The sequence below is a fragment of the Molossus molossus genome, unplaced genomic scaffold, assembly GCF_014108415.1.
Source record: "Molossus molossus isolate mMolMol1 unplaced genomic scaffold, mMolMol1.p scaffold_m16_p_14, whole genome shotgun sequence".
NCBI lineage: Eukaryota > Metazoa > Chordata > Mammalia > Chiroptera > Molossidae > Molossus > Molossus molossus.
Window position 1 is genome coordinate 50,266,186 of NW_023425349.1, and position 20,816 is coordinate 50,287,001.

The 20,816-nt window shown below is 40.0% G+C and overlaps 1 protein-coding gene across 8 annotated transcripts in view; it reads left to right on the forward strand.

The window, feature by feature from the left end:
* TRPM3 (transient receptor potential cation channel subfamily M member 3) overlaps positions 1–20,816 on the forward strand; it is a 497,295-nt gene that overhangs the window by 230,681 nt on the left and 245,798 nt on the right. For 5 of the 8 annotated variants that reach the window (XM_036262128.1, XM_036262132.1, XM_036262129.1 and 2 more), the window contains exons 1-3: positions 11,988–12,280; positions 17,114–17,193; positions 18,433–18,637. In XM_036262128.1, coding sequence (XP_036118021.1) covers positions 18,635–18,637 — 3 coding nt within the window. In that variant the 5' untranslated portion in view covers positions 11,988–12,280; positions 17,114–17,193; positions 18,433–18,634. Of the gene's footprint in view, positions 1–11,987; positions 12,281–17,113; positions 17,194–18,432; positions 18,638–20,816 lie in introns of those variants that run through there. The other 3 variants (XM_036262134.1, XM_036262131.1, XM_036262135.1) reach the window with 2 other exon arrangements.

Consider the following 20,816-nt stretch of genomic DNA (forward strand, 5'->3'; position numbering starts at 1 on the left):
GAGGTTTGCTACTATCCTATTATATAATATAGGGAACATATATATCTAAGGATGTTGTTTTGGAGAAACGAATCCATGGTTAAAAGGGTACCCAATCTAAAATAAAGTCTCCAGTCACTCAAAGGACCAGATTCAGGCCTCATTCTCCTTTGTTCTGTTTGAGGTTGTGAAGTCATTTGGAATAGTTGCCATGACCTGCAAGCATGCTTGAAAAATCACTTAGAGTAGAATCTTTAAGGGAGAACGTTATCAGTAATTCAAGGTAGACCTCATATGATCAACGGTATGCAATGGGGACACAGAATGGGAGTCAGTGTAAAACTAATTCTAAGGAAGGTGATATATTCTGGAATAATCAGACTGTCTGGCTAAGTTTGACGTATAAGTGTCATTCTTAAAAAAAAAGAAAACCGTGTACTTGAAAATCCAATGGAGAAAACAGAAAGCAGCAAGCATCCCTGAGGCCCAAGTGCCCATATCTGCAGTGTTGCTGGTGTCCTAACATCCAGAAATGAAAGAGAAAGAAAACCAAGATTGACCTCAAATACTCATTTCCAGTGATTTCAAACATTTCCTGTTAAGAATTTTTATGTCAGCTTCTCCCAGTGTTGCATTTTTCACTGTCTGCTTTGTGACTCAGATAAATGACAGACCTAGGAGCCCCAGAGGAATAAAGACTCTTTCTTGTCATCTTGCAGTGATACCATATGCATGTAACCAAATCAACTGAAATGAGGACCGGTCGTGTCAAGACACTAAGTTCATTTGTTTGGTCAACTGACTTGTGCTGAATGCTCCGTGTGGCCAAAAATCATCATTTTACTCATGAATGCAATCTCTTTCATATCTTGACTCAGTCTTTTGGGTAGTACGGCAACTTTACATCCTGGCAGAATCTAACTTCCTAGAACTTGAACACTAGGTGATAACATTATTTTCAGAGCATACTTTATGATTATTTAAGAAATGAATCCATATTTAACAAATTCCTTTATTCTTAGGCAAACAGACTTGAGTGCCTCAATATGCCAGGTACTGTACTAATTGCTAAGAAATCAGAGGAGAAACATGGTCTCTACCCTCAAAATTCTTACAATCTGCCCTGGCCGGTTTGGCTCAGCAGTTGGAGCGTCGGCCTGCGGACCAGAGAGTTCTGGGTTTGGTTCCCGCTAGGGGCACGTACCAAATAAAAAAGTAAAATACTTACAATCTGGACAAAGAGATGGACAGAAAATCTAAGGAGGCACTAGGACTAAGGTAGGACACAGCTTGCTTTAAGTGAATATTTTCATTCATAGCGTATATTCTATCTGACACCATGTGGACTATCTCTCTAAGTGATGTAATTCACAGCTGATAGGTTTTGATGTCATTGAGAAAGATCCATAAGACTCTAAAGGTAGTGCTCTAGAGGACTCTGCAGAAATGCAGAAATGGCTAAAAGCACCATTGTCACATCTCCTTAGCCCACAGAGGAGATGTAATTATTCTACTAAGTTTTTGTTTGCTATTTGAGAGCAACAAATTAAACTCCACTAATCTACCGCACTGGATGGTACTTATTGAATCTAAGAGGCTTCAATTATCAGCAGCTTAACAAACTTACTAAGCTGCATTAAATGAAATCCTTTGCAAAATCACGTTGAAACCATGCTTAAGTCATAATCAGCCTGACTGGTATCTACAGCATGCTGTGGCTGAGCCCCAGAATGCCTTGTGTAATCAAATTCCACGTAACCTAAATCTCAGAAAATCCCTCATAGTTGTGGGGGAGGGGTGTGATTTTGGTCACATTAATTCATACAGTGCTTTTTCAATCCAAGAAAAATTGACATTTAGGTATAAGACAAGTGAGAATATAAGTTAAAACTACTTAAATTTAGCCACCTGTTTTCATAAAAAGAAAACGTAAAAGAATGTGCTATTCTGCATACAGCAAACCAGCACCTTCAGCTAACAAGCCCTCAGAGGACACTCTAAGAATCTAGTGCCGTCGCCTTGTTATCAATCCAGACCACAGTTCCTTGTGAGGTAATCAGTGATGGGCAGCATGCCTTAGGTTTGCAAAAGGAGAAACTGAGGCAGTGGAATGGTTTCTCCCCACTTGAAGTTGGGGACACGCATAGGCTTCATCTCTCTTTCCTTTTCCAGGAAGTCCAGGTAAGAGAGGACTGTAAGAACAGAACCACTCACTGAGTGGCTTAGGATTCATGTAGATATTCTCCAAGTTACTTACCTGTATTGATGTCAGACACAAAAGTTCAGGTTGACAGTAGCAATGGCATGAGAAACTCATCCCTTAGGTCCTAAATATTAAATGATGAGCAATGCAGTGAGGTTGAGGGTAGGATTTGTGCATCTAAGAACACAAAGATAGTCATTAAATTAAGCTGAACAAAGAATTTTAGGATTTTGTTCTCAATTGTATAGACTAATTATTTAAACCTACCCAGGGGACACACAACTACAATCACCTGCAAATACCAGGTAAACTCCACCCACTTAGGATTCTGCTGGCACATTTTTTTTTTCTTTTTAAAAAATGCTGTATATTCTATCTGGGTAAAAATCACAGCTACCAAGTAGCAAAGAGCATCATTTAAAAGCCACCTAAGAAATACAAGTTCTTATCTCTATTATTTTGAATTACACTGACTACAATTATTTTTTCAGATCATCTACATCAGCCTATATTATTTAAGACTTAGAAAGTATTGAACTAAGGAGAAGTTTAATGTGATCTAAATTAGGTGGAAAAACATAATCGATGGGCAATTATACTATTTAACAAATGGCTGGATTTAAATAATGACACCTACTAACATGAAGGAAAGACTTTGCATATCCTCAAAATAGTGTTTGACAATCTAGAGCTTGCCTAAGATTCTTTTCCTTAAACTGTGAAGTATTAATTTGGAGGCTCAGGCATTCGAAAAAAATAGTATGGACCCATTGTTCTTTAAATGAGCTCAGAATCTATAATGCCAACAGAGAGAAGGGTGAAAATTTAAAATTTTTTTTATATATTTCTCTTTTTCCATTGTCTTTCAGCATGTTTTCTGTAATATAGAATTGGTGAAAGCAGAACTTGGAGTGTGTCTACCAGATTCTAACAGGAATAAACAAAACAAAAATGTGTGAGGTGTGGATGGGATTGTGGTCCAGTGTAATCATTCAGTTAACCTAGTGGCAATATTTTAAGACTGGTAGTTGCATTTTGTTCAGTATTTTAAGGCTTGACAGTTCCATTGGTGCAAAACATGTCAGAAAAATGGAAGAGCAAGATGTTCAGTTGATGGGCATCTTAAAGAATACTCCACCCTGGACCTGACCAGTTTGGCTCAGTGGTTAGAGTGTCAGCCCGCGGACCAGAGAGACCCGGGTTCGGTTCCCACTAAGGGCACGTACCTAAGTTGCAGTTTGCCCCCGGCCCCCGTTGGGGTTGTGTGAGTGGCAGCCAGTTGATGTGTCTCTCTCACATTGATGTTTCTCTCTCTCTCTTCCTCCCTCTCTCCTTCCTGCTCTATCTGAAGACAAATGCAAAATGTCCTCAGGTGAGGATAAAAAAAAAAAAAAGAAGAAGAATGCTCCACTTCAGATGAGTGATCTATTTTCTTGATCCGTGTGTAATATCTGTTATTTTAACAAATATTCTCCCTGTCCGGTTTGACTCAGCGGTTAGAGCGTTGGCCTGCAGTCCAGAGAGACCCGGGTTCGGTTCCTGCTAAGGGCACGTACCTTGGTTGCAGTTTGTCCCTGGCCCTGGTTGGGTCGTGCGGGTGGCAGCCACTCGATGTGTCCCTTTCACATCGATGTTTCTTTCTCTCTCTCTCTCTCTCTCTTTCCCACTCTGAACAAAAAATGGAAAAAAATGTCCTCGGGTGAGGATAAAAAAATAATTCACTTTGGGTTCCTCAGGCACCAGGCACTTGGAATTAGGTAAACAGGTAAATAGGTAAATAGATACGGTCCATGCTGTAATAGAACACAGCATGCAGATACAGGATAACTGCACACTACAAATTAGGATAGAAAGTGTTAATAGGCAGAAAAAGAACAATGTACTTGAAAGCTCAAGGCAAAAAACAAATACTTTCCATTGTAGAGATGGAAAGAGGAGAAACAGGAGGGAAAAGGAAAATTGTAAGCTAAATCTTAAAAAGTAGGGAATATGGAAACAGGTCATCAAATTGAAACCACCTCCCTGAAATTATGGAAATGGGGAAGGATAAAAGTTATTGAACTCAGGTAAATGCAACAAAAATCATTTCAGTGCCTGCTTTGTGCTAAGAGACCAGCTACGTACCAGGCCCAGGTCCAAGGCATCTCCTGGAGCAAACAGCCCACCAGGGCAGGGTGTCAGATAACAGGGCCACGGTGGAGACAGGCGGAGGGAGCACGTATATGAGAACTCTCTGTTCAGTTTTTCCTTAAACCTAAAACTGCTCTAAGAAATAAAGTATATTAATAAAGAGGAAGGGAAAAAATCACTCTTGTCTCTGGGTGAAGAACGAACTGGGACACCAATTAGAAAGCCAGCACATTATACTTTTTAAAATAACTTTATTAGCATAGCTTCTTTTAAAAGACTTGTGCTAGCAGAAATTTATCTCGGCATTAAATATCCAAAGATTGGAACTCATTGTAAAGGTGAGGTGGTAAGAAACCAAGGGAGAAAAAAAATCACATTACCATCTAATAGAACACAAATTGGAGACTAAATCTATATTTCTGCATTACCTATTAACAGTTTTTACATGTACTTTTGAATTTGTGTTCATTTCCATGTGCATCAAATTTAAATTATTATATTTAGAAAAAGTCTGTATGTGTATTACTATCTCTAGGATCTAAAATCTTCTGGAGAGATTTTAAATGAACATATTAAGGTAAAAATGAATTTAAAAGATACATGTTTTAGTTATAAATGTGTAAGAAAAGACATTAACAATATTTTGAAGCTGACTGAGCCTTATAACCTTGAACAACTTTGAAACTAACACCTAACCAGAGACTGAATTTATGTGGATGGCTGTATGTTCTACCTAACAATTTAGTAATCTGACAGAGAAAGATGACTATCAGACAGAAATACATTTATGCTGCAATAGCTTAATACCCAATAATCTTCCATTTCCAGAGAGTAATCAGAATAACTTTACAGTTATATTACTGGACCTGTTTGCTTATAACTGGCTTCTGATGATAAAAGTGGGATTGATATGGTTTCAGTCTCTCCAGTTAAATAGTTCTTCATTGTTAGGTTTAAAAAAAAAACCAACAACCTTACAAATCATGGGTAATCTCTGCATATTCTGACCTGAATGATTATCAAGGTTTGATTTATCATTTGGGGAGGGGTTAGGACAAAAGAACACCAAGTTCTGGTCTTGAAAACTCTCTCAATGGCAGGACTAGAAATGCCAAGTTACTAATTAATCGTAATAATGTCTTAACAATACTTGAAGTCTTATTGAAACAGAATTTTAATTTTACACGTGTGCCAAATCGCTAAGCCAGGGACATTCTTAAGAATGGTTGGAGTCTGGTGCGAATTCTTTCAGGGATTATTTATTAATTCAAATCTCCTTATGTACTTTGTGCTCTGAGGGCACAGAACCTTGTGCTCTGCAACATTTATGTTTCTTATCAAAAGAATAATGGTTTCATGAATTTGTAAAAATTAAAACAACCGTCTTATTTTAAAAGAGCTTCGATACCTGTTTTGTACACACTAATGAAGGACTAAGGGCAAAGATGCCAGGTCCTGATTCCCAGACTTTTCTAAGAACCGGGGTTGACCATGAAGATCACCGAGACTGAGTCATTCCCCCAAGGTCACAAGCCTCGTTGTCAACAAGCCATGGCTAGGATGCATATCTCAGGACTCCTAATCAGTCATGCTCCCTCCAGGCTCTGCCTTGCCACTACTTTGAATAAAAAAAAAGGAAATCAGAACTTCACAAATAAAATCATACAGTCATACCTTGTGAGAATAAAGAGTCTGACCTTAGCATTGAAATCACCCATTGATTAAAATAAATCAGTATATCTACCCAAATAGTATTTTAAGATAGTAAAGACTGATGCTTTAAAAAACTGCTACTAACCCAGCCAGTGTGGCTCAGTGGTTGAGCATCAACCCATGCACCAAGAGGTCACCAGTTCAATTCCTGGGCACATGCCCAGGTTGTGGGCCCGATCCCTAGTGTGGGGCATGCAGACGGTGGTCGATTGATGTTCTCTCTCATTGATGTTTCTATCTCTCCCTCTTCCTTCCTCTCTCTCTCTAACATCAATAAAGAAAAAATAAATAAATAAACTAACAATAATAATAATAATTACATATATATGGAGAGAGACAGAGGCTGATTTCCTTGGTAGTTAATCTTCATATAAGAACTTCCCTTCAAATACCAGTACAGCTATTTATCTGACTTCACCCTCTTCCCGGCATCTACATACTTCCAGATCAAAAGAGGCTGTCCTACTACAGCCTTTGAATCTATAGTATTATTTGTCAGATACATTCCACGTTTCTACATAACACAATTTCCAGTTTCATGACTCAGCACATTTCTCTGGCTCCTCACAACAGGAGAGTGGTGAGGCGATCCACTGTGAACACTAAACAACGCAAAGGACTGCACGGATGACATTCCATTGTTCCAGCTCTGCCTTTACTGTGACAGGAAACGAGTCCCGTTTCTCAGGGGCACAGCCGCCATGAATACAGAAAACCCCCCTGGTCACTAGTTGTGGGCTGACGTTATCACGTCGATGTTGCTTTCTAACAAAGACCCATTGTCTATAACTTCAATCTCATATTTCTGTTGGTGATAATTTTGTCTTTCCTGTCCTCCTTTTCTTTGTAAAGTTTACCCTATTATTGTTTTTTCGGTTGTATACCAGTTTTATAGGGCTGGCACTATTGTAGTTGTGTTTTTTGGTCAATGAAGACAGTAAAGTCCCTAAATGTATGTGTGTGGCTTCTGAATTGTATGTCATCGTGTGTGGAAAGAGCTATTATGTTCAAACAGATAGCTAATCCTTGACCATAAATATAAAGCTGCACTATTGAAATAGAGGCCTACAGCCTCATTTCAATTGTTTAGCAGTCTTTTAGGTTTGATAAAGAGTGTGTGTTTCTATTAAGAGCAGAATGATTTACAGGAACTTATTCCACCGCAGAGAAGAAAAAAATCATTCAGCATCTGTAAAATCAGTCACAGAATATGAGCATGCAGGTTCCTTTCCCTGGCAGAAGCACAGGGCTTCAGGGCCATCAGGCTCAACCAATGACTGATGTATAACTTTGGCATGATGCTTAACCTCTGTAAGCCTCAGGTTTTTGTTTGTATGATTGATTCTTATAATACCCGAGTTATGGAGTTATTGTGAGTATTGCCTTCCCCCATGGCATAAAATACTATATGTGACAGCATTCTGTGAATTATAAAATACTCTATAAACACAATGTATTATTGCCAAGCATTGATGAACTTATTTATAATGAGGAAACAATTTTCTAAAGAAATGTAGAAATATATTTTTAATTGTTTATGAAAATTCTATGAGATTAACATTCATATATATATACATATACATATATACTCATATTACTTCTACATAAATATTCTGCACGTATTTAAGTATAATTTTTACAGCACAACCTATTGGTAAAAGAAGAATTTTATTAGTGATTTTAAAGCATAATTTATTGAATCTTTTCCCAGTCTGATGATAAAAATACAATCTAATTTAACTTTATGTTAAAGAGTCTGTAATTTAAGTTTAGAGTCTATAAAGTAAATTTTTAAACAAATAACTTCAATCCATAAAGAATTAGTCCCCAAAGATAATTTGTAAGGAATGAGGAACTGATATTCCTAGAAGCTTTGTTGAAAATAGAAGAAGGAGTGTCCTAGATGAGGCTACGAAACTCTAGTTATGCCATGAAAGACCTGAGAACTAGGTATTTGTAGTGGGAATTGGCAGTGGATGATTATAAACTTGAAATGAAATAATTATAATTATTTGACTCTAATAATTATCATTATAATATTGAATGGCTTTCCCCTGATGAGGTTTGAGCAAGGTATGGCAGTGGAACAATAGTTGTCATTTGTTCCGTCTGGCAGTGTCCAGCCCGTCTCTCAAAGAAAACAGTGTTTTGTGCAGAGTTTGGAAGAACAGAGAGGCTTTTCCTAAGGACGGAAGGAGGGATCTAGCATTTCAGGCGAGTGGGCAGCATGTCCGAAAGCTGAGAATTGGCAAACAGAATGGTGCGCCGGGGGGGCGATCGAGAACTTAGCTTACTGGAGCATATATGATTGAAGGGTTGGAGGGAAATTGAAAGATTTACATAGATATTTCCAGAGCCAGATCCTGGAGGTTTTAAATACTGAACTGATCTGATCCTGCTGGGGATGGCTATTGAGCAGGCGATGACCTGATCGATTGTTTCAGAAAGAACATATTGGGTGCCAGTGTGCACTGGAGCAGCTGCCTTCGCCATGCTTCTCCGGCATCACTTTACTGTACAGGTCAGTGGCAGCTCTGGACACCAGAGAACACATTACATTTATTTTCATGCATTAGAATAAAAACGATGCCCTGGCCAGTTTGGCTCAGCGGTTAGAGCGTCGGCCTGCGGTCCGGAGAGACCCGGGTTCGGTTCCCGCTAAGGGCACGTACTTCGGTTGCAGTTTGTCCCCGGCCCTGGTTGGTCGTGCGGGTGGCAGCCACTCGATGTGTCCCTTTCACATCGATGTTTCTCTCTCTCTCTCCCTTCCTCTCTCTCCCTCCCACTCTATCTGTACAAAAAATGGAAAAATATCCTCGGGTGAGGATAAAAAAAAAAAAAAAGAATAAAAATGAGGAGTCTGGAGGACATTTAAAAAACATTAATCCTGTGTCTCCCTAACTTCAGTTACTTTTGTGATGCCATCCTAACTTTTCTTTTATCTACAAATCATTTTTAATTTAATTTATTAAATATTTTTGATGGACTCATTTTTTCACTACTCCAAAAAGGAAAATATATGTCCCTAAGCAATAGTATTTGTTAAATTCCAGGTTTAACTGTTGCTGATATATTACATATTAATATAAACTTAACTATGGATAGAAAGATGCCCATCTGGGTGCCATCCTAAATTTCATGTTAGGAAACATGGGTGATCTGATGCCATCATGTTACAAGTAAGGAATTGATGTGCTGATCAAATGATGTGCCTGAGTCCCCTGTGTTTGCTTACCGTGTTCCAAACACCGTTCTAGGTGCTGGGGAGACAGCAGGAACGCAAAAACATTGCCACCAAGAACTTACATCCTAGTGGGGGACACAGACAAAAATCAAACACATAAAGACATGGCATAATGGAAGGTAATGGAAGGACTGTGGGTGAACACAGGGACGAAGGGAGCAGAAGCATGGTGTGCCTTTAGGTGGCCTGGTCAAGGAGGCCACTCACTGGCCCCATGTGTTGAGGGAGTGAGTTGCAAGATATCTGAGGATGGAGCTCTCGAGGTAGAAGGAACAACAGGGGCAAAGGCACTTAACTTAGGTGGGAAATTTGCTGACATGCTTGAGGAAGAGCCTAGACAAACCAGTGATGGTGCCATGAAAGCCTGATTCTTGGGAAGACCACCCTTCCCCTGCTGCCCCACCAGACAGACCCCCTGGTTCTAAACCAAGGGTTAACCAGTACACACCAGTTCCCGCCCAGCACCTGTCTGGCAGGAATGCAGCCGTGCTCCTTTGTTTACATCTTGCCCAAGGTCGCTTTAGTGCACCAACAGCATAGTTGAATGTTGCAACAGAGTCCACGTGGCCTGTAAGGAACCTGAATTGTCAAGCATCTAGCCGTTACAGAAAATGTCTGCTGGCTATAACATGCTTTGTTGTTGCTGGTGCTGTCAAATGTGGACATCACAGACAAAAATGCTTTGGACATCCTTATAACAATAAGATGTACGTTTTCCATGTCAAAATCTAGTTTCTACTTGCAGAAAATCTGATTTTATTTTAAAAAATTGAGTTGTGTACCAGTGGAAACTTTTCAATATATTCTATTCACATGTGATTTTTTTTTTCTTTAACGATGCATTAGAAGAATGAGGTAATCTGTCATTACGTAAAGATAGGAGTGAAGAATAACCACAGTTCACCTTATGCTTGTAGTTTCCTCTTGTTAGTATTCAAATGATATTCTTTCTAAAGTACACCTGAAACAGGCCGGTGACAGAGTCTGAGAGGGGTTGTGCTGTTCGGTGATACACAAGATTTTTAAAAGATCCATGTGGACAATGTGGCTCAGAGCTACAAGTCTCTTTGGAACTAATTACCTTCTGAAATCAGAGGGTCTTGAGCTCATCGGCAACCTCATGTGAAAGAATCGTTGTGCTGATTTTACCTGGGGCTTTCCTTCCCACTTAAAAAAATATATGGTTCTAGTGACAATATTTTTGTCTTTGATATAAATAAAACTCATAGAAGTTGCCTCATATTCCTTTACTATCAAATATTTCTAGAAAGGAAAACTAAGCAATAAGAAAAGCCAAAAGTAAGTAAGGCTAGAGAGAGAATAGGGTAAAAAATGTGCAGACAATATTTAAAAGTCTAGGTATGGACGTGATTGAACTCAAGATTTAAAGTAAGTCAGATCAAGAGTGGATGTAGTGGCTCAATCCGTTTAATTAGTTTAATTAGCCTTCCACTGATGGACTTGCACTTGTTTCCAATTTTTTTTGTCTCATAAATAACGCTGCAGTGAACATCTTTGTGTGGTCACCTCTCTGGTGATTCCCTTATAATAAATGCTTAAGAATGTTACAGCTGCATAGAAGGAAAGGTATGCACATTATCCAGGTTGTCAGTACATATTATTCTGTAGCCAAGTCCTGAAGACAGGTAAAGGGACTTTCTTAATTGTGTGTTAATGCTAAAGCTCAGTCAGATGTTCCGTTTAGATCTTGCTTATCTTCATGTTTCCTCAGTTGCAAGACACTAAGTAGTTTATTGCTCCTTGTTTCCAGAGGAAACATTAGTAAGTGAGAGACCAGAGAATAGGGGATTTTGAAGATCAATCCTGGAAACAGCAGAAAGGCAAGGAGAACACTAAGGATGTAATCCAAAAGTTTGAAATAAGTCTTTAGTTCATACTGTGAACCTCAGTGAGTGTCCACATGACACACACCAGGCACTTTGAAGGGGATGAAAAGCAAGGATGAAACGGCACTGCCCTCAGATCGGCAGCCCGCTGAGTTGCTCACGAGCACTAACTCTCAGCTCCAGCTTCGGTCTGTGGGAAGAGTTAAAGCTTTTGGAGATGATGTGCGCTTTGTAAAGTATTTTTGCCTTGTGGAAATTAGAGTTTTTTTCTCCCCAAATTTGTTCACTTTAGTTGAGAACTATTATATGAAAAATGCACTCTTGGATGATATTTGAAAGAGCCCTTTTTGTGTGAGCCCAGGGACACACATCCCGTGGCACTGCATCCGTGTGCTGTGCGGTCACAGCGCGTCTTTTTATAACAGGGAGCGAGGGAGTGCAGGGTTCGAACCACACCTCTGCCACCGTGGGAGACAGGCTGCGGGGTCAGACACGTTTTATTATTTATTGACATTTTAGGAGTTGTAGAAGGTCACTGGCAAACTCAAACTTTCTTCTACTTGGGCTCCTGTTCAGGGATCCAGCTACTCTTTGGAAAGGCTCAGTCCTTAGCCGTTCCTCTTTAAAGAAATGCTATCGGTCGGCTCTTCGGGGAGGAACGAACAATGCGGCTTGTGTGTTCAGCCCACTCGGAGCATCGATACACTGTTCCTTCAGCGGGGTTTGCTTTCCAAAGTTGAACTTTTCAGAACTCAGAACACCTTATCACACTCTCACAAGGCTGCTCTCTGAAAATGGAAAAAGCGAAGGGGGGAGAGCCTGTCAGGACTTGTGCCAGTTAAATCCGATCTCTCCCGGGATTTGTTTTTCTCCTGGCGTCAGATTAGATGTTTAAATCAAGCCGTGTTGGAGGCCGCGAGGGAATGTCCATGGGATTCTTACTGAGGCTAATCCCAGAGCAGCACATTCCAGGCGGCTAATCTGCCCAAGTTCATTGCTGACTTGAAACGTCTCTTGGGGGAAGAGCCGAGCAAGTGACTTTTTTTCCAGTGGGCGGTCATAAGAGCATTATTAACGGGATGACCAGCCCCAGAAGCAGCAAAATGAAAGCAACAGGAGCTGCTCGTGGGACTGCCTTTGCCACCACCCAGAGTCAGTGCTCAGGTAAAATGATTTCAGCTCACTTTTCTATTGTCCCATTTCCCAATACTGCGTCTGGGGGCCTAGAGGAAGACCCAAGGAATGCCCGGGGAGATGTTGAGGGAAAGCAAGAGGCAACAATGAAATAGGATTCAGTACCTTTGGGTCTTTGGTATTTTGTCCTGATTAGGACAAAGTATACATTTAAAACCTGAGAGTCTCAAAATGAAGAACTTGGTGAAATTTTGCTCGTAATTTATTTCTATAAAGTTAGTGGACTCCTTTTTCAATCTTACAATCACTGGGCTGGGTTGTTGTTCTTCTGTTAAAGTCGCCCTGCTAAAGGGTGGACTACAAAGGCACTCTCTGAAAATTCCTGATTTAATGCATACTCTGTGTGCACTTGTGAACTATCCCTGCCCAGAAAAGTTATTGATTCTCTAGCTAGTGTGGAGTGGGTAGTCAAAAGAGTCAGAAGTAGTTTGGGGGACTAATATTTGTAGCAGAGCTTTGTGAAAGAGTTGAAACCTCTTAAATGAAACAAATTAATTTTTTTTTGTTTTTTGAAGGCAGTATTTACAGCTTTTTGTTTATTTCTATCATTTTGATGCTTTATTGACTGTACCTTAGACTTTCAAACTTTGTAATTACTTTATTCTTTGAGGGTAATCATTATACTTTGTTCAAAAAGTGAATGTCCCCATTTGGGTTTTGAATAAGATGTCCTTTAATCATTAGCCGTTGGAAAACACTTTTCCTTTTACGTATCACACATGACCGATAATGCAGAGAGACAAGAAAGAAAAAGCCCTTCCCAGACTCGGTCATGACAATGTGACCATTCTAACTTTACAAAAGAATGTACATAGTGATTTCCAAGGCAAGAGTACGTGAGACTTCCCAAGTACATTTAAGAAGAGGTTTCGGGACACTTGTCCATTGAAGTTTTGCATTATATAGGGTCAGCTAGAAACACGGCGTGTCAAACTATTCCATGCTTTCTGACCACCAGGATAGCCGTGCTGAGCTAACTCAGTTGAATGTGGAAGCCAAGTATGAAGCCTGACAGAGTAGTTCAAAGACTTTGAACAAATGAGAAGGGAATTCGTTTAGAGAACAAATTAAACCATGGTTATACTTCAAAGATGCCCTTTCTAAAAAATAATTCTAAAAGGCTGCTATCTGTCCACACTGAAGAGCAGAATAAAAGCACAGTAAAGCGAAGCCCGTGATACAGCATAGTAATTTAGGCAAGATATTTTGTAAAATTTCTAATTCATGTGTTATACGTGCATTCTTCCTGTTATGTATTATACTTTTCTCAGAAAAGAGAGAATCCAATTCAATTATGAATGATGAAAAGATTCTTTTTAAATTACTTTTTTCCCCCCTCCTCCCAATTTTCTGTGACTGCAAGGGAAATGGTTAATCTGCTAATAAGAAGAAAAAGGAAGTAATTCTCAATCCCTTTGCTACCGCTCAGGTACCTTGTCACCTTTTTGAAGGTAATTAAGTTGCTAAACTGCCCACAAGTCAAATCACTTGATAATTAAAGACTAACAAAGAAGTTGGCAATCTATGTGTAGCAGTTCTTACTAGACAGCATCTGAGTACAACCTCCAGGGCTTTTCAAGTTGAAACGGGGATCCCTGAGAGAGAGACATAATGAAGGTGCCCTTGAAAAATCTAGTCTATGCCATGGTCTCCCAGAGTCTCCAGTGGGGAGTCCTATAGTAAAGCAGTTCTTCGTTGTAGTTGTTATAAAGACTTCCCCCGCTCTGTTTACTTCTTTCTCATAATCTAATGGCTTCCTAATGTCCCACCCCAATCCTTGACCTCGAGGAGAGAGGAACTGATAGTGCAGCGTCCATTGCTCCGCTGGGGGGGACTGGAAAGGTGAAATGAGAAGAGGAAAGATACAAGTACGAACTGGCTCTAACACATGCCCCTACAAGCCCAACTCTCTTCGAATACCAAGGCACTTCCAGGCATGCCCAGATGGCACTGCCAAGATTAAGTGTATTTAATATCAAGAATATTCAATTTGGGAGGCAGTTTAGCAGAGTGGGTAAGAGTGTGAACTCTGCAGTCAGACAGCTCAAGACTTGTGGCATCTGACTCAGTTTCTTCATTGGTAGACTGGATACAATAGTAATTCTTCCCTCACAGTGTTCTTATGAGGCTCCAAGCAGATAATGCATGTATGACACAATCCTGGTGCATAATGAGCCCTTAATAAATGTTAGGCATTGTTACTGCCTGCTGAGGTCCTACTGAGTGCCAGGTGCTTTCCCTGAATCATCTTCTTTGATTGCTACAACTCTCCAAAATAGCTGCGATTATCCTCATGTTATAGAGAAGGGAAATTAAATAGCTTTTCTACATACCTTGTTAGTGGCCAGCCCGGCCTCCTGAGAGCGTATTATCCCCTATGCAGAGTGAGATCAATCTAGGTCGGTCTGCTACAGCAATTTCATAAGTACTCATGCCTGAAACATCATCCGAGCTTTATAGCACCAGAACCTACCCAGGACAGGTCCAACTTCTTGAAGTGAAAACACAGCTCCCAAATAATAATGATAACAACTCTGTGTCTCAAGCATTATTGTTGTGCCCATTTTATAGATGAAGAAAACTGAGGAACAGAGAAATTACATGACTTGGTCCACATAGCTGCGTCCCACTCACACCATTTTTTCTACCTGCAAACCTCATGCTCCACCTGTGATTGTGCCCTTCCTCTTTCTCTGGGAGATTATTGATCAGCATCCCCTGAAATTCCCAGGGGCTCCCCCAAAAATCCTTTTGAATCCAAGCCAAAGTGGACCACAAAGAAAAAAGGAAAGTGCACTCTTTTCTGCTCCCCAAGGTGCAGAGAAAGTTGGTTTCAAATGTCCAGTGAGGAATATTTTTACCATCTTTCTGCCAACAGATCTTATCAATGAAAGTATTCAGTGTCTAGGAAAAATCACAGCCTATGAATAGTTTAACTTACAGGCTTTTTAGAGAGATAAAGACTGGTTATCATCTACACTGCTAAGCTCATTTCTGTTGCAGAGATGTAGCCACTAGCTTTTCCAACATATTTGAAAAGAAAAATCCTTGAGACTAGACACTGGGGCGATTTTTATGCCCAGCTGACAAACAGAACTGCAAATGTTACCTTTGTGATGTGAGGGTACAGAGGGCCACCTGGACCCAAGGATTGCTCAGGCAAGATGGGTGCTGCTTTCTGTGTGGACGGTGCAAAACAGTCAGAAATTACGTGACCCGACTCTGACCGTGACTGAAACAGGATGCAGTTCTTCATATCTCTCACGCATCCCCGTGCTGTTACTTTAAACTGTGTGTGTCATGGGTGGTCTACTGCCTTCAGTGCCACGTGTGCGTGGAAACTCTGTTCTGAGAGAGGAGGGAGATGCACAAGTAAAGGGTGGAGGGCAACCTTAGCACAACATTTGGGTCCTTGGCAGAGCCACTATCAATCATAGCCAGTAACTGGAGGCTTGTGGCAGTGAGCACGGGTCACTGAGACAGGCCAGGTAAACAGCTTGGCTGCGCTTTGGCCCTGTGTATTTTAAGAGGATGAATTTCATCCTGGTGCTGGGTTAGGTAGAAGATGACATCAGACAGAAATAACATTTTAAGTTGCTATAGCAACTTTCTTCTTAAACACTTAGAAAAGGAATCTTTTGCATAGCTTATTGGATTCCATAAGAGAGTCCTCCACCATTTCAAGTGCTGGTAAAGAAAGGGGTAAAAGGATGCAGGTGGACACCCTGCTTTGAAACAAAGATGGTACAGTTTTCCGGAACTACCTTTGTCTTTCCGGGAGCCCAATGTTAGTGGCCAGACTTCTGGGTGGACAGTTCCAACGATGCCCACCTAAGCTGTATTTCCCGTGCTTACCCGCACATGGGATGCGGGAAAATGTGCTGTCTCAGTTCCTTCCAGAGGCATTGCCTGCTAAATTTTGGCATGTGATGAAGACATTTATCATCCTTATGTTTCCATGTCCTTTTTCCTCTCTGTATTTAAGCACCGGTAACTTAGGTTTTAGAAAAAGCATGGTGATGGATTAAAGCTCTTAAGTTATATAATTCCCACACCATATTTCTTTCCTTCTACAAGGAAAATCTAAGTGTCAGCCATGGAAACTTTATACTTCCGTATATGGTTGACCCTTGAACAAAGTAAGGTGTAAAGAAGCCAACTTCCCCCACAGTCAAAAATCTGAGTATAACTCTTGACTCCCCCAAATCTTACCTAATAATAGCCTACTGTGGACTGAACGCCTTTCCAATAACATAAATAGTTGATTAACACATATGTTGTTTGTTATATGTATTACATACTGTATCCTTACAATAAAGTAAGCTAAAGAAAAGGAAATGTTACTAAGAAAATCATAAGGAAAAGAAAACACATTTACAGTATTTTCTGAAAAAAACCACATGTCAGTGGACCCACACAGTTCAAATCTGTGCTGTTTAAGGGTCAACTGTGTGTCTTCCTGCAACTGGACACTTGTTGTTTGTAGGGTTACAAAAATACTGACCAATATTTTTCATTTTCTCTGTAAAGAGCACTGTTTTCTGTCCTTCAAAAATCATGAATTTGTATAAATTTCTATCACTAACTTTTTTTTATATTATGATTATTTCCTCTACCTCTCAATATTATGATGTTGAAGAACCGAATCACCGTGTTTTGGGAGTGACTGGCTTTGTTGTCTGCAGTGTTTGTGTGCATAACCACAATTTCAACTCAATTTATGAGATACTAGTCTATCATGTGATCCTGAAATTTTGATTACTTCAAGGTTATATTCACCTTTACCCTTCTTTTGTTTTCTAGGCTCAGAAATCCTGGATAGAAAGAGCATTTTATAAAAGAGAATGCGTTCACATCATCCCCAGCACCAAAGACCCCCATAGGTAATCTTGCCTTCTTTGTCATGTCCCAAGAACATGAAGCAGCAATATGGGAACACAACTACAGTAATAATCACTATTCATTACATGTAGACCGATGTGAAATTAGAGATAAATTTTTATTGTTTCTGGACATCTTTGAAGCAATTTTATATATTCACACCACCTAATATGCATCTCTGTAGTTAATTCTCTAAAAATCTATACAGAATAACAGATGTACCATTGGGTAGGAAATGAATCACTGAATCTAAGAATGGTTTACATATTTTTTTAATATGGTAATTGTTTTCCCTTTTAAGCATTGCATTAAAATGTTTAGTTTGTACCAACATGCTTTGCTGTAGTAAAGAAGATATTTTTAAATAAATGACTTTTGACAGATTACTAATTAGACTGCAGACCTTCCGATTCCTATCCAAGCACATTTTTAGTATCCTGCTTACCTTTTTGAAGATCAACAGACTATAAGGAAGGAAATATTTGGAATAAAGTAACATATCAATGTCTGGAAGTGCCTTTTTGGAAAGGCAATGTAATAAAACAGTTTAAAATATACACTATAGAGTCATATAGACTTTGTAACCTTGAGCAAATCACCTAACCTTCAGAACTACAATGTTATGCTCATAAAATGAATGCCACATTGTTAGCATTTAATAAATGGTAACTGTGTATCAGTATTATTACTAATAATCATAGCAGCAGTGATAGTCAACTCTGAAGGACGTATTCATGGAGTAAGGAGAGAATTTTGTGTTCAGCTATCTTGTGAATAATTCTTTCATTGTTTCTTTAGGAACACTTGAGCTGCAGGTTTTTCCCTCTGAATTGGATATTTGACAGTAAATGTCAGTTTGGGAAAGACAAGTTAGGTTGTGACTAACGTATGAGTGAGATTCCTCATTTAAATGTGCATGTTAAATTCTTCCCTTAAAGATGGTCAGTGTCCTTCCTGAAAGAGTTGATAGATGGGAGGAGTAAGAAGTGGAAAAATCTACAGAGGTTTTGTTCACAGATTCCAACCCTGAACCGTAATGGCAGGTGTGAAAGGGCTGGGTAGAGAAGGGCGGGAGGATGTTACAGCTGACTCAGCTACAGGAAATGAGGAGGGGTCGAAAGAAAAGGTACATCAATCAGGTGACTCCTGAGTTCCCCCCTAGAGACTGTAGATTGTCCAGCCTTACGTGTACTACCATAGTGGCTAGTACAATGGGTTCACCTCGACCTCTTCTGTTACAGGTGCTGCTGCGGGCGTCTCATAGGCCAGCATGTCGGCCTCACTCCCAGTATCTCCGTTCTTCAGAATGAGAAAAATGAGAGTCGCCTCTCCCGAAATGACATCCAGTCGGAGAAGTGGTCCATCAGCAAGCACACTCAGCTCAGCCCCACGGATGCTTTGGGGACCATTGAGTTCCAGGGAGGCGGCCATTCCAACAAAGCCATGGTAATCAGAAGAGCATTCAGTCACTTTCCAAATTCCATTTCAAGTCCTGCCGAGCAATGGGGAAGAGCTGGAGATTTCGTCCTTGGACCTAATCCCAACTCTGCCATTTCCTGGCTGGATAACCTGCTCTAAACACTCAGCCCTCGTGTCTCTCTGCTCTTTCTCTAGAAAATGAGGCAAACAAACCTTCCTCTAAGGATTTTTAAAAGAATTAGTATGAGATCAGATACACGACTATTGTCTTTATTAATAATAACAAGTAGTTTTCTATCCACTATTTATTATGTTACTCTGTGGGTCTCATCTATTAAGACATGTTTTTCTAACTCTTTTGGTTAAAACAAAAATCTTACCTTTAAACTTCTCTTTTGTTCTATTGGTAACTAGCGTTTCTCTCAATTCAAAGTAGAAATGATCCTGCCAGACTATTTTCTTCTCTGTTCGATCAAATTAAGTGCTTTTCCTCCAAGCAGCTGTGTTCAATAATGTCCTCAATGGAAGTGCTCCATATGAAAAGCATTTTTCTTTGGAAAGGAGGCTTTAGGAAATAAACACATTTTACTTCTGAGAATTGTCACTTCTAAATTTCAGCTTTCATCATGGACCTCTCCCTCCTTGGCTGTCAGATTTTGCCAGGAGAAAAATATACCATGTGTTTTTGGAAATTCTAGAAATGCTATATTCCAACAAGCTTGCTTCTGACTATTGAAAGAGAGTCACGGAGGGGGAGCAGTCGAAGGTGGCTGTTCTCAGGCCTGGTTTCCGAGCCTGGAGAACAAGTCTTGCTGACAAAAGCACACTGCCAAATTCCAGAGAAGTCGCTTCACACCAGTTTCAGTCTGGAAATGTGCAACAGAGCCCCTCTCCTGTCTTTTTTCTCTCCCCTCCCGTCTCGCATCTGCCACCCCCCACCTCCCACTGCAGCATTTTCTTCACCAGGAAGAGCTGACTAAGCTAGTCTCACAGTTCTTCCCTAAGAAAATTAATTCTGAGCTATCTATTGGATTAAAACTAAATTTGAACAATATATTGGAAAAAATAGGATGCTGTGTGCGACTCCCAGCAAGGCCTGGGAAAAGAAAGGGTCAGTCTTTCCCCAGAACCAGGGGAACAGAGACGGTCACTTCCACTCCCACTTAAGGGATGTGTTCGCCCACACAAGGTCATTAAGGGTCCCCAGCTCAGCACAGTCCCCATTCAAGTGTGGATTGAACCATGTACAGTGTGGGGCCTCTGAAATCATGCATTAATTAGAAGTCATGCACATTCTCCCTATAAGAAAAGTACTGCAGAAGAGGAAGTAGCTTAGTAGGCAATAATCACTGTAGAGTGGTCCACCCAGTGACTTCACAGGGGGCTTGAATGGTGCCTGCACGCACCATGATCCAAGCTCGGAGGCACATGGTCAGCTTCTGGTCATTATTTTCATTGTTGACATGCAACATCTGTCCGATACTGAGCATGAATTTGCTCATAAGTAAGAGTGTCCCTCCATAGTGATCACTCGGGAAAACTCTAATTACCATGATGCCACCGGTGACCAGAACATGTTTTGGAGACTGATTTTGGATGATTTGTAGGTCACAAAAGAAAAATAACTTCTATTTTCATCAAATAATGCTTTTAACCAAAAATGAATCTTAGGTGCCTGCAATTCAAAAAACTTAGGGCGTAGTCACAAATGACTTCTGCTAGTTTTTAAAAATTATGTACATGGTCAGAGGCTAAAATTTCCCACCACTGAAAATTCTAAAACAATGAGGTTTGAAAGTGAAGAATATGGGTTCTGGATGCAGACAGTCTTTAGTTTTCCGCAGAACCATTATATATTTGCTGTGCAACATGGGGAAAGTTAAAAGCTCTGGACCTCAGGAATTTATTCTATAATCTAGGAATAATAATACTGCTGTTCGAAGTAGTAAATGAGTTGGCATATATAAATTCTTTGGCACAGTGCCAGGCACATAATAAAGATAAATTTAATTTTAACTGCTATTTTTATGATCATTGTTATTATTTGCTTCAGGCTCTGAAAGTTTAAAAAATATATATTTGAAGGATGTTATTTTAGAAAGTCAAATTACACTCTTTCAGTTGACCTTTAAAATAATACCAGGAGTTCTGACTCCTTCACCTCCTAGTGGTTGAGTTTATAGCCTGGCCTGTCACTTTCCAGCTA